Source organism: Capricornis sumatraensis, chromosome 17 (assembly GCF_032405125.1).
Source record: "Capricornis sumatraensis isolate serow.1 chromosome 17, serow.2, whole genome shotgun sequence".
Lineage (NCBI taxonomy): Eukaryota > Metazoa > Chordata > Mammalia > Artiodactyla > Bovidae > Capricornis > Capricornis sumatraensis.
The window spans coordinates 61,128,261-61,141,612 of NC_091085.1; the positions used below are offsets into that span (position 1 = coordinate 61,128,261).

General features: G+C 41.0%; 1 protein-coding gene across 1 annotated transcript; it reads right to left on the reverse strand.

Moving 5' to 3' along the window:
• Window positions 1–305: 305 nt before the first annotated feature.
• ARPC3 (actin related protein 2/3 complex subunit 3) lies at window positions 306–11,132 on the reverse strand. Its single transcript, XM_068989870.1, has 7 exons — window positions 11,005–11,132; window positions 8,303–8,402; window positions 5,748–5,824; window positions 2,416–2,484; window positions 1,449–1,575; window positions 996–1,090; window positions 306–508 (listed from the first exon to the last, which is right to left on the reverse strand). Exons 1-7 carry the CDS (start codon window positions 11,008–11,010, stop codon window positions 446–448), a joined length of 537 nt encoding a protein of 178 aa, XP_068845971.1. The 5' UTR covers window positions 11,011–11,132; the 3' UTR covers window positions 306–445.
• Window positions 11,133–13,352: the final 2,220 nt, after the last annotated feature.

The following is a 13,352-nucleotide window of genomic DNA, read 5'->3' on the forward strand; positions in this document are numbered from 1 at the left end:
GGAGACAGTGAAGGACAGGGAAGCCTGGTGTGCTACAGTCCATGGGGTTGCAAAGAGATGGACATAACTTAGCCGCTGAACAGCAACAACAATGTATTATCAACTGCTGCATTGTACACTTAAAAAAGGTGAAAACAGTGCCCCCAATTTTTATGTAAATGTCAAAGATAAGCAATGGATTTCTTCTGACATGAAATGTTAGAAATTTCTTTATTATTATTTATTAAGCACCAGCTTAATACTGCAGACATTTCAAATCACCAGGCAACAACTCATTCTTCCCCACCCATCCCACCCCAAATTCTTGATAAAGAGCTCTTCAAGTAAAGACACACGCTCTTCTCTCCTCTGTATAAAACTTTATGAAATAAAGGCAAAGAACTGTGTACATCTTGCTGTGAATGCTGCCCACAGCTGTGGAGCCAGGGTCCACCTGAGGCTGGCTTTATTGTCCAGGTCCTGAAAGACTCTTGTTCATGAACTGTCTCTTCACAAAGCAAGTCCACCACTAACAAGGGGGAACAAAACAAGGAACAGTGGTGGTCAAATCACAGTGCAGGTTCAAGGTAAGGTCAGAATATGAATTTACTTAACAAGAAAACTTAATAGTGGTCTGGCAGCCCTTACATTATATAAGCTCTTTGAAAGTACATGTAAAATTTTCTCTTTTTCTTTCTTCCTTTCTCTCCTTCTTTTTTTTTCTGCAGTGACTCACAGGTCACTCAAAATTACGACAACAAAATAAATACATTAAAGCTGTCTCACACAATACCTGTTCTACGGGTTTACAATGCCCCAACCTAAGAACATACAAACAAAATTTCTTATTACAGGTAATTCATTATTCTGTGTGACTCAGGGAACTCCTACCATGTATAAGGTACCAGAGTTAGGCAACACTGCAATGTGAAAACTAAACACCTTAGCATGGCTTAAGGTGGCTACAGGGTAAAAGGTAATTTATCAACTAAATAGGCAATGAAAAGAGTTTTTACCTTGCTGGGTTTATCATTCTGAGGGTCAAAAACTTTCTCACAAAGTCTCAGTCCAGTCTCTTGCCTCAGCTGTTGTAAGTAGGCCCTCATCACCTCTAAAATCAAGAGCAGGTAAAATAAAAAATTATATTTGAGAAAGCATCCCAAATGTGCTAGCTGTTGATTTAGACACTGACCTTGGCAATATTCTTCAACATCTGAGCAGGACAAGAAATAGAAACAGCAGTTCAAATGGTTTTAAGACTATACTCATTTTGGTCGAAAAGGTTCTCTACGTGTCATACTTGTTGCCAAGGATCTTTTGTGAGAGTGACCCTCACAAAGTAGGCTAGTGCATGAGCTAATGAGTCCACTCTCAATCTGTACAACAATCAAGTCAAGAAAAGGAGGCGGGTAAACAGTCCAGTGGAGAAAACCATGTGCCACACAGGAAGGGGGAGGAGATGTTCTTACCATCTTCCTGTTTGTTCGCAGGTTTGGCGTAAATGGCATTCAGTGGAAAACCAGGCTCTCCAGGAATGGGAAAATTAGTGATTCCCAGTGTATACATTTCTTTCTCGCCTTGGCTTTTAGAATTGCACTTAAAAAAAAAAATTATATATACAAACGTAGGGAAAAAGGATATAACATTTCAATTTGCAGTTTTTTAGTCTAAGTGGCTAGGTCTGGGGTTTTTTGTGCCCTTTTGTAATCTGGTGAAGCCTGTAGGCTCCTCCTCAAACTAACCTTTTAAATGAATAAGATAAAACAGGACTACACAAGAATCCAATTATAATGAAATACAATAATTACAATATTTAAAAAATCAAATTTATGACATAGCCACACATGTGCTCTTTAATGCACTAAATAACAAGACTCAGCAGTGGACCTAACAACTGAATTCTGAAGCAGTAATGAATGCAAGTAAAATTTCAAAATATCTTCAATTATAAATGTAGTATGAAAATGCCGCAGAAAGTCACAGGTATTGCTAACGCTACTGTGGGCTGCTGCCTACGTTACAAGTAAATGCTAGATTTCAGTTGGAAGTTAGTGAAAAGATGTAATCTTTTCTCCACTCAAGTTCATGCACCCCTGAATTCTATCCCTGGACCCCAGGTTAAGAACCCTTGAGCCATGGGCTTAAAAAAGAATATTTTGGTCAAGATTTCTGTCTTCGAAAAATATATGCAAAGCCTTAAAACACCATCATCCTAATCTCCTCATTAGTCAACTACTGTTAAGAGATATACATTTGCAAAACCTTAAACACCATCATCCTTCTCAGTCAACTACTGTAAGTTTAGACATCTACATTCAGATTTTCCTCTCAAGTCCATGCTCTAAGTCAGAGGAATATTTTCTACTTCTCCTTAAAGACTCAACAAGTCTAAACACCTATTGTGTTCCTGACAAATGATTATCCAAGCTTAATTACCTTTTGGAGTTTCTTTAGACACTCAGAAATGTAGAGAGTTATATATATCAAGGTCCTATCGGCTTCATTCTAAGGGAAGAAAACAAAACTTAAAAACAGTCCTGAGCAAAATGGAATAACTATTTGCAATAAAAGAATTCAATCTTTGTGTTTTGATTTATTAACTGAAAACTGAGAGCACAGTTATCACAGTATCAAAAATTCCCATTCTCCAAATGCTATCTTCTCAAGCTCTGTCTGCTCCTGGGGAGGCAGCCACCAGCTTCCTCCCTGAGCTGTGCGGCTGGCCCTGTTTTTCTCAGCTCCCCTTGCCTTGGGTTCCTGAGAAGTTGTACCAATAACTCCTTCTAGGAAGGAGAGCTAACAAAGGCGCCTGGAAAACCTGAGGTGAACCATATGGCTGGTTAATATTTAAAAGCCCTTTCACTTCAGGATCTGTGCCGAGAATAGAAACATTTATGACTCTAAAGGAGGAAGCAATTATTTCACAACTGACCTATTCTTGAAGAGCTCCAAAAGTCCAACTTTTGCCCTGACCCAAAGGAAAATGTGGAGAAGACAAATGGATGCTAATCAAATGTGGCACGTACTTCAGGTCAAATTTTACATAGATTTATAATTTTAAATAAACAAACTACACTTTTCCCTAGTTTTAAGAGTCTATGATATTCGAGAGAGAATGAAATGTGGTGGAATTTTAATACAAACACCACACTTAAGACCATGCATTAGATTAGAAACGTCCATAACATCACAGAAATGTTTAGATCACAGTTTATTGCCCAAGAGTCTACAAATAAAGATTTCACACTCTGTTGGATTCCAAGAGATTAAAGTTTGGCAAGGAGTTGAAAGAAGCAAAAAGTAAAGGAGAAAAGGAAAGATATACCCATTTGAATGCAGAGTTCCAAAGAATAGCAAGGAGAGATAAGAAAGTCTTCCTCAGTGATCAGTGCAAAGAAATAGAGGAAAACAACAGAATGAGAAAGACTAGAGATCTCTTCAAGAAAATTAGAGATACTAAGGGAATATTTCATGCAAAGATGGGCTCAATAAAGGACAGAAATGGTATGGACCTAACAGAAGCAGAAGATATTAAGAAGAGGTGGCAAGAATACACAGAGGAACTGTACAAAAAAGATCTTCATGACCCAGATAATCACAATGGTGTGATCACTCACCTAAAGCCAGACATCCTGGAATGTGAAGTCAAGTGGGCCTTAGAAAGCATCACCACGAACAAAGCTAGTGGAGGCGATGGAATTCCAGTTGAGCTATTTCAAATCCTGAAAGATGATGCTGTGAAAGTGCTGCACTCAATATGCCAGCAAATTTGGAAAACTCAGCAGTGGCCACAGGACTGGAAAAGGTCAGTTTTCATTCCAATTCCAAAGAAAGGCAATGCCAAAGAATTCTCAAACTACCGCACAACTGCACTCATCTCACATGCTAGTAAAGTAATGCTCAAAACTCCCCAAGCTAGGCTTTAGCAATACGTGAACCGTGAACTTCCAGATGTTCAAGCTGGTTTTAGAAAAGGCAAGAGGAACCAGAGATCAAATTGCCAACATCCGCTGGATCATGGAAAAAGCAAGAGAGTTCCAGAAAAACATCTATTTCTGCTTTATTGATTATGCCAAAGCCTTTGACTGTGTGGATCACAACGAACTGTGGAAAATTCTGAAAGAGATGGGAATACCAGACCACCTGACCTGCCTCTTGAGAAATCTGTATGCAGGTCAGGAAGCAACAGTTAGAACTGGACATGGAACAACAGACTGGTTCCAAATAGGAAAAGGAGTATGTCAAGGCTGTATATTGTCACCCTGCTTATTTAACTTATATGCAAAGTACACCATGAGAAATGCTGGGCTGGAAGAAACACAAGCTGGAATCAAGATTACCGGGAGAAATAGCAATAACCTCAGATATACAGATGACACCACTCTTATGGCAGAAAGTGAAGAACTAAAGAGCCTCTTGATGAAAGTGAAAGAGGAGAGTGAAAAAGTTGGCTTCAAGCTCAACATTCAGAAAACTAAGATCATGGCATCTGGTCCCATCATTTCATGGCAAACAGATGGGGAAACAGTGGAAACAGTGTCAGACTTAATTTTCTTGGGCTCCAAAATCACTGCAGATGGTGATTGCAGCCATGAAATTAAAAAACGCTTACTCCTTAGAAGAAAAGTTATGACCAACCTAGACATATTAAAAAGCAGAGACATTACTTTACCAACAAAGGTCCATCTAGTCAAGGCTACGGTTTTTCCAGTAATCATATATGGACGTGAGAGTTGGACTATAAAGAAATCTGAGCACCAAAGAATTGATGCTTTTGAACTGTGGTGCTGGAGAAGACTCTTGAGAGTCCCTTGGACTGCAGGGAGATCAAACCAGTCAACCCTAAAGGAGATCAGTTCTAAATATTCACTGGAAGGACTGATGCTGAAGCTGAAACTCCAATCTTTTGGCCACCTGATGCGAAAAACGGACTCATTTTAAAAGACCCTGATGCTGGGGAAAGATTTAATGCTTAAGGAGAAGATGACGACAGAAGATGAGATGGTTGTATTGGCATCACCAACTCAATGGACATGAGTTTGGGTAAACTCTGGGAGTTGGTGATGGAGGGGGAGGCCTGGCGTGCTACAGTCCATGGGGTCGCAAAGAGTCAGACATGACTGGGCGACTGAACTGAACTGAAATTCCATAATCTAGAACATTATCAAGAAGATCCATTGACATTCCTTTTAACTTGCTCACAGCAGCATCTCAGAGAACTTCTTTCCATTTCTCCCTTTCTTTTTCTACCCACTTCCACTTCTCCCTCCTGAGATCACAAGAACTATGAGGTTGAGGGAAGGGTCCAGGACACAGAAGTATATAAAAAACAGCATGCAAAATTTTTTGGTTTTGGACTTGTACAAAATAGGTGCTTAATGCTGCAGAGTAAATAAATATAAAGAAGTGTGTAGACAAGGGTAAATCTCAGTATAGGACCAAACAATATTAAGCTCTGTGAGCCACAGTCTGTCACAACTACTCAACTCAGCTGTTGTGGCATGAAAGCACTCATAGGTGATGTGTAAATAAGTGCAAATGGCTATGTTCCAGTAAAATTTACAAAAACATATGGAAAGCCAGATTTGGTCCTCAGACAGTGTCTGCAAAACCATGGTGAACTAAGATCAATATAGAATTAGGGACTGTTCTGGATTTTTAAAATCACACAATCTAATTTCATTTTACTTATACCTCACATTAACTCTGACTGCCAAGTACATACTATCCCCATCAGAAAACTAAAGCATAAAAGTTTTGTACTTTACCTTAATTTCATAGTTTTTGAAGAAGACATTGGCCTTAAAGTAATAGATAGCTTCATCCACAATATCGGTATCTTTTGCTAAGCAGGGTAGGATGGGAGAAAGGCAGAGGATGTTAGCCAAATGTAAAACATAACATTTGAAAAGCTATAAAGAAAAAAAAAAAATCAAAGCTCAACAGTCAAGGGCTTTGGAATTGAATAACATAGAATCAGGCTACTGAAACAAAGTCTTTAGAAAGAATTTCTAGAAAAATAAGCACATGGTTTATTCACACAGCTTTATTGTCTTTATAAAAATTATACACGCTGATTAGAGAAACAAATGAATCAATACAGGAAAAAAAAAGGAATTATCACCCTAATCTCACTACCCAGAAATAACTACGCTCAGCATTTGGTGAACATCACTCCAGACATTTCTCAATGCATTTACAAAAACAGACTGAGACACAGACTAAATTTAATAAACTGCTTTCTTAAAAATATTTGGATGGCCAAAAAGTTCATTCGAGTTTTTCCAAAAGATGTTACAGAAAACCCCAACGAACTTTTTGGCCAACCCAACACAAAGAATGCCATACAATTTTATTTGAACTTACATACTATAGCTTTAGGGGAAAAAACTCTCAGCTGTTCACTTAGGAATGTACTGGGATTCACACATACATCTTTCTTTTTATAAAAACTGTGACTTCAAATATGTACAATCTGTTCAAGGTGGCTAGAGACTGAGAAAAACCAGAAGTACTGTTGCAGCAAAGACAGATCTCATTACAAAATTTCTGTGGCTTTTTTTGGGTTTTCCTTTTTTTATTTTAAAAAGGTCACAATCCCAGGGTCTTGATATCCGGCAGCTGGTTTTAGCAACATAGAAATGGCTATTTTCATTTTGCAACACTGACTGCTATCCCTCTCACACAGCAGAAATGCAGAAGCTTTGGACTCTAATCCAGTTGTCTTTATCTTTGCCCATTCCCCTGCTGGAGAATTTTAACAGAACTCTTTTTTTTTACCCTCCTTTAAAAAAATTTTTTTGGACATGTGGGATCTTAGTTTCCCAACCAAGGGTCGAACCCACACCCCCTGCAGTCTTAACCACTGGACCATCACAGAAGTCCCCCAAAGAATTCTAACTCTAGACTTCTGTTCCCTGTGATCTAGTCTCTTATTTGCTAAAAAGAAACTTCCTACTATGATCCCACAGTACTTACAAAAAACAAGCTAGCTCTGGTGCCATGTTGCAGAGGAAGGAAAAGAGGCTAGCTGATAGGATTCAGGCTAGTTGATAGGATTCAGAACATAGAAGAGCATTTGGCATATATAAGGTGTTCAAAAGATATCTGTTGAATGTAAATAACTAGATTAATGCTAACAGTTACTTAGTCCATAGCACAGGCTTATATTTCTCCATAGTTCCAATTCAGTCCTATTCCAGCCCCCTAGGGAAGAGTAACAGGCCACTCTTAACTACAGAAATCATGAAGTTCCAGTTTCCTGCAGTCCCATTCTCTCTCAAGGGCCCAAGAATTGCAAAGGTGGTAATTAAAGTCACTTCACTGGTCAATTAAATCTTCTGATATACTATATGGTATTTTGGCACAATCTGGGAAGTAACCTGGTTAAACACTGATCCTTATTCTTCCTCTGCAAAAGAATAATGTCATTCTTTTACATTATTTTTCCTGTTTTTGGTGGCTTTTTTTTTCCATCTCAGAACAAGATTGTGGTGACTCACCAAATTTATGAAGTTTACTGAGCTTTAACTGGTATTGAAAACAAAACTAAATTAAGAGGAAGTCAAGTCAAATAAACTGGCCAGAAGAATGGAGACAGGGTCAGTACAAAATTAGTAATCTAAACTATGGTCTTGGAAACCACAAATGGAACTCAGTGCAGACCCTTCCTGGCTGCAGGGAAACCATGTCTAATATAACACAAATTACACTGTTGGCAGAACATCTCAGAATGTCGTCAGAAGAGTCTCAGATAGTATCTGAAAAGAATGAGGCATTCTGAACAGAGGAAAAAAAAAAAAAAAGCTCCAAAAAAAAAAAGTGAGTGCCAAGAAAGAAAGCAAAAGATACAAAATTCAGAAAAGCAACAGAAGAAATGAATACTGTTATACAGGACACTTAAGACTGAGGTATTGGTAAAAATTGGGGTCCTGAAGAATGGACAAAGGAAGTAGATTTAGATAAAGAAAGAGGTTAAAATACGCTTTGTTTTTTCCAGCTTGATGGCACAGAAAGGATGGGGACACGATGTTCTATAGAGGCAGCAGCATTAGATTAGTAAGAACTGACAGTGATGATAGGAAGAGTGTTGAGAATTAAGCACATTTCCTCTTCTCTCGCAACAAAATATCCCAGAGAAACTGGCAGCAATAATACAGTTTCCTATTAAATGCAACATCTACCCAAGATCTGAGAAGGTGGAAAGCACAATATCCATCAAGCAAATAGAAAATACAAGAGCAATCTGAGATTTCCCTGATGTGCTAACATCAGAGGGTTTCATACCAAAATGTGAAAATAATGGAAAGGGGTTTTGACTTACTTTCTCTAGGGGCAGGTCCTTTGAACTGACTTCTGATAGGCAATAGTGCCATGTTTCCAATGAGTTTGGTGTCAGGGTCCATGAGGGAAGAGTGGTAAGCCTGTAAGGACAAGCCAGGTAAGAACACAGAAGCAGAAAGAGAGCAAATGTCACTGGGGCAAACAAGTACACTTCCCCAAGGAAAAAAAGAATAATTCATCCAAGATAAACTGGCTCATGAAAACTATCAAAGTTTGAGGAATTCTGAGAAAATTTGAGGCAAGCTAGTTGTTGAACACAGCCATTATTAAAAATAAAGTTATAGAAAATTTCAATTAAATAAATTATATTAAAAACAAAGGTAATAAATATTTGACACTTTCATTATTTCCTATTTTAAAATTATTTTACCAATGTCTGTGATCTTAAGGTTAGTTATGCCTTTTGCACCTACGGTGGAAACACTGTATGATAAGGTGCTACTGTGCTTTCCTTCCAATTTCACATCTGGTGACATAACATTGGTAACTGGTGAGGTATTCACACTATAGAAATAGGCAAACACTATATAAATCAGAGGTACCCAGCACCCCAGCTGGTGTTAAAACCGCAATCAAAGAACTGGCTCTTCAGCTCTGCCACTTTCTGGCTTTATGCCTTAAGACATCACTTTTCTTCTCTTAGCCTATTTCTACATTTGTAAAATAAAAACATATATACTTGTTTTAAGTGGGTGCATGTGAGTTAGAGGAGAGAGGAAAAAAATCACATTTATGAGAACAATTTATAGGCCAATTTCTAGTTCGGCATTTTACAAGATGTCTGGCTTTTTATAAGACAACATGGGCCCCAGTCATTTATTCATCAAAAGATTACTAAGTACCTTCTGTGTGCAAGGCATGTGGAGATATTGGCATGCAAGACCAGCCCTGGCTCTGTCAGGTGAATAGAGGAGACAGATAATAAGTAAGTGATCACAGGGGAGGTCAAGGGTGCTCTTTGTGCACCTGGAATGATGAGTACAAGGCATTAGGGTTCTGGCTTAAAATCTGGCTTTATGAAGATTTACTAGTGTGCTTATGTATTTAAGGGCTTCTCTGGTGGATCAAATGGTAAAGAATCTGCCTGCAATGCAGGAGACCTGGGTTTAGTCCTTGGGTTGGGAAGATCCTCTGGAGGAGGAAATGGCAACCCATTTCAGTATTCTTGCCTAGAGGAGGAGCCCAGGATTCTTGCCTAGGACAGAGGAGCCTAGTAGGACCCATGGGATCCCAAAGAGTTAGACTCAATTGAGTGACTAACTTTAACTTATGCGAAAATGGATTTAAAATGGATAACCAACAACGACCTACTGTACAGCACATGGAACTCTGCCCATTGTAATGTGGCAGCCTGGATGGGAGGGGAGTGTGGGGAAGAACAGATATATATGGCTGAGTCCCTTTGCTGTTAACCTTAAACTATCACAACATTGTTAATCTACTACACCCCAATACAAACACACAACACACACACACACATACTGGTGTGTTGCACACACTAGTGTGCAACTTTGGGCAAGTTACTTAACTTCTCTGAGCCTCAACTTTCTCCTCTGCAAAATGAAAAACCACTAACATATCTACTTCATAATCACTCTGAGGATTAATTAGGGAATAATTTATACAAACTGTGTAGCTCAGAGTTGGCCTGACATGCATCAGGAGTCAAACGGTAGCTATGGGATTCACCAAACGTAACTATGGTTTACTCCCTTTTATTACCGATGTGCTTCACCTAACTGCAGCCCCTTGTCCCCCCTGCACTAGCTATCCTGCTTATTACCTTCATGGCATTTGCCACTATCTCAAACAACCCCCCTATTTTATTCACATTCACAGATTATGTCTCCTCATTAGAATGTAGACTCCTTAAGAATAGGGACTTGTTGGCCTTATTCACTGCTATAATAGTGCTTTGGCATGCAGCAGATGCTAAACATCACATGTTACTGAACATGCTTTTTCCTCATCTGCAAAATGGAGACCATGATGGTGATAAATCTACCTGCGACCGTCAGAAATTAAGAACCACCAAACCACCATCAATTTTAACTCCTACTCTGATGCACATGAAAACAAACATGTGGAAACTAGGCGCGGACCTTGCACCTGCTCTGAGAGCCCTAAACCCAGCGGCTCAGGGGTAGCAGCCACTGCCGGGGCGACAGGGGAGGAGGAGTCAGGGAAATGGGGTCGGACAGGCGACAGGCAGCATAAGGGACCCGCCTCCAGAGGCAAAGGAGGAAGTGGGCCTACAGGGAAAAAAAAAAAAAGAAGCCGGGCCCTAGCTGTGATATGAGAAATTAAAAGGGCAGCCCTTGCCTTCGCGGCTCTAGTGAGGCTTTGGGAACCCCGCTGGAATCGGGGGGGACGGGGAGAGGGGCAAAAAGCGACAAAAAGGATCAAGCTTGGAGAGGAGGGGGCAGAAGATCTGTGGCAGTCTCCTCAGCACGCCCCGGGTCTCTGGCCCACTCTGCCATGCCCTGTTCCTCCACGGCCGGCCGACATCCCCGGGCCGCCCTAATCCCACAGAGGCCGGCCCCTCTCCTCTGGCCTTTCCCCTTCTCAGTCCCCTGCTTTCTCTCTGCCCTCCTCGGCCTGCTTTTCTCAGCGCTCGCAAGACTTCTCGCGACTCTCTCAAATCCCCGCCGTCTCCCGACACCCCCACTTTGGCCCATTTACCGGCATCTTAGAGGCGCCCGGGTCTCAACCCCAACGAAGAGAATCTGGGTAGAGATCGGCGGTTCCGGTCTGGCAGCCCGGGCGGGGTAGGCGGAAGTGAGCCGGAAGGGGAGGGCGAGGGCAGGACGCCGCGCTTCCGGCCTCGCAGTTATGTGGCTAGCCGCTGCAGCTGCGCGGATCCGACAGGGCACCAGGGGGCGCTCGAGCCCTAGGCAGGGGCTCTGAGTATCGCGCCTGCGTGAAGTGTGGGCGAGAATGAGGTTGATTTCAGGGTTACAGAATCCTAGATATATCACCTCTTTCGTTTTTTCTCAAAGACCACCTTTTCAGTGGCATTCCCTGGGTCATCCTAAATTCAGTCCCACTTCACTTCCCTTTCCCTCAGTTCTTATGATTCTTTTATGTTTTACTTTTGGGTTTTGTCTCTGTTCATTCGTATGAACGTCAAAAATGCAAGGATTGTCTGTTTTGTTCACTGCTTATATCCCTATACCTGGAACAGGACGGTACAAGGTAAGCATCAATAATATGTGTTGAGTGAGAGAATGAACTCAACCCACTGATTTTAAAAAGGATAAAACGATCACAGAAGGGATTTGTGTACTACTCTTGTGTGATTACGTACTGCGATTCTTTGTGTAATGGTTGAGAAAAAATTGAAGCCAGCTCCAACATTTATTGGCTGTGTCACCTTGCAAGTTAACCTGCATACCTGTTTCCTCATCTGAAAATGGAGATAACAGTGATTACCTGAGTTTTGTGAGGATGAAATGAATTGCTTGGAATGTGCTTAGAACTTACATGCCTGGAACATACTAAAAGCTAAGCAATTCTTAATCAGCAACACCAGACCACCTGACCTGCCTCCCGAGAAATCTGTAGGCAGATTAGCATAACTGTAAGCAACAGTTAGAACTGGGCATGAAACAACAGACTGGTTCCAAATAGGGAAAGGAGTGTGTCAAGGCTGCTTATTTATTGTCACTCTGTTATGCATATGCAGAGTACACCATGAGAAACGCTGGGCTGGATGAAGTACATGCTGGAATCAAGATTGCAGGGAGAAATATCAATAACCTGAGATATGCAGATGACACCACACTTATGGCAGAAAGCAAAGAACTAAAGAACCTCTTGATGAAAGTGAAAGAGGAGAGTGAAAAAGTTGGCTTAAAGGTCAACATTCAGAAAACGAAGATCATGGCATCTGGTCCCATCACTTCATGGCAAATAGATGGGGAAACAGTGGCAACAGTGACAGACTTTATTTTGGGGGGTTCCAAAATCACTGAAGGTGGTGACTGCAGCCATGAAATTAAAAGATGCTTGCTCCTTGGAAGAAAAGTTATGATCAACATAGACAGCGTATTAAAAAGCAGAGACATTACTTTGCCAACAAAGGGCCATCTAGTCAAGGCTATGGTTTTTCCAGTAGTCATGCATGGATGTGAGAGTTGGACTATAAAGAAAGCTGAGCACTGAAGAATTGATGCTTTTGAACTGTGGTGTTGGAGAAGACTCTTGAGAGTCTCTTGGACTGCAAGGAGATCCAACCAGTCCATCCTAAAGGACATCAGTCCTGAGTGTTCACTGGAAGGACTGATGCTGAAGCTGAAACCCCAATACTTTGGCCACCTGATGTGAAGAGCTGGAAAAGACCCTGATGGTGGGAAAGACTGAAGGCAGGAGGAGCAGAGGATGACAGAAGATGAGATGGTTGGATGGCATCACCGACTCAGGGGACATGAGTTTGAGTAAACTCCAGGAGGCCTGGTGTGCTGCAGTCCATGGGGTTGCAAAGAGTCGGACACGACTGAGCGACTGAACTGAACTAGGACTTAGAAGAATTCCCTAAGCAGCCCAGTCTGGCCTCATGTTGTCTACTACTGATGTTCTCCTAAGTGCCCCTGTGAGAATTAGCTCACACCAGCAGATTATGGTGCTAATACCCAACTCTTGCCCCCAGCTTGGGCCCCCAGGCACATTGCTATCAGTTACCCCTGATAGCTATGGCTCCTCACACTTTACATCTTTAATGAAAATGGATCAAATTTGACACTGTAGGCGTACTTCTGCTATCCAGGCCCAAGAATGATTAAAAATTTAACCCGAGTTGCAGGTTTTCTACAGGGACTTGATCTGCATCAGTAGGAAGATCCAACACCAATGGAACCTAGACCTGCTGTGAGGATTAAATGAAAGAGATTCTGCTTTCCGTTAGCAGTGTCTGGGTTATTAGCGGGTGCTGGAGAAGTATCTGTTGACTGATTAGCCATTTCCCAGTACCTATCACAAATGAACTTAGAAATACTGAAAATAAACAACACAATGTGGCAAGAAGGTAAAAA

What these genes read in the sequence shown, in the direction of transcription:
- ARPC3 (XM_068989870.1), bottom strand. An exon ending in TCAAAAACTATGAAATTAAG is followed by an intron (nt 2,485 to 5,747) that starts GTAAAGTACAAA and finishes TTCTTCCCTTAG; the next exon opens with AATGAAGCCGATAGGACCTT. An exon ending in TGCGAACAAACAGGAAGATG is followed by an intron (nt 1,091 to 1,448) that starts GTAAGAACATCT and finishes TCTTGATTTTAG; the next exon opens with AGGTGATGAGGGCCTACTTA.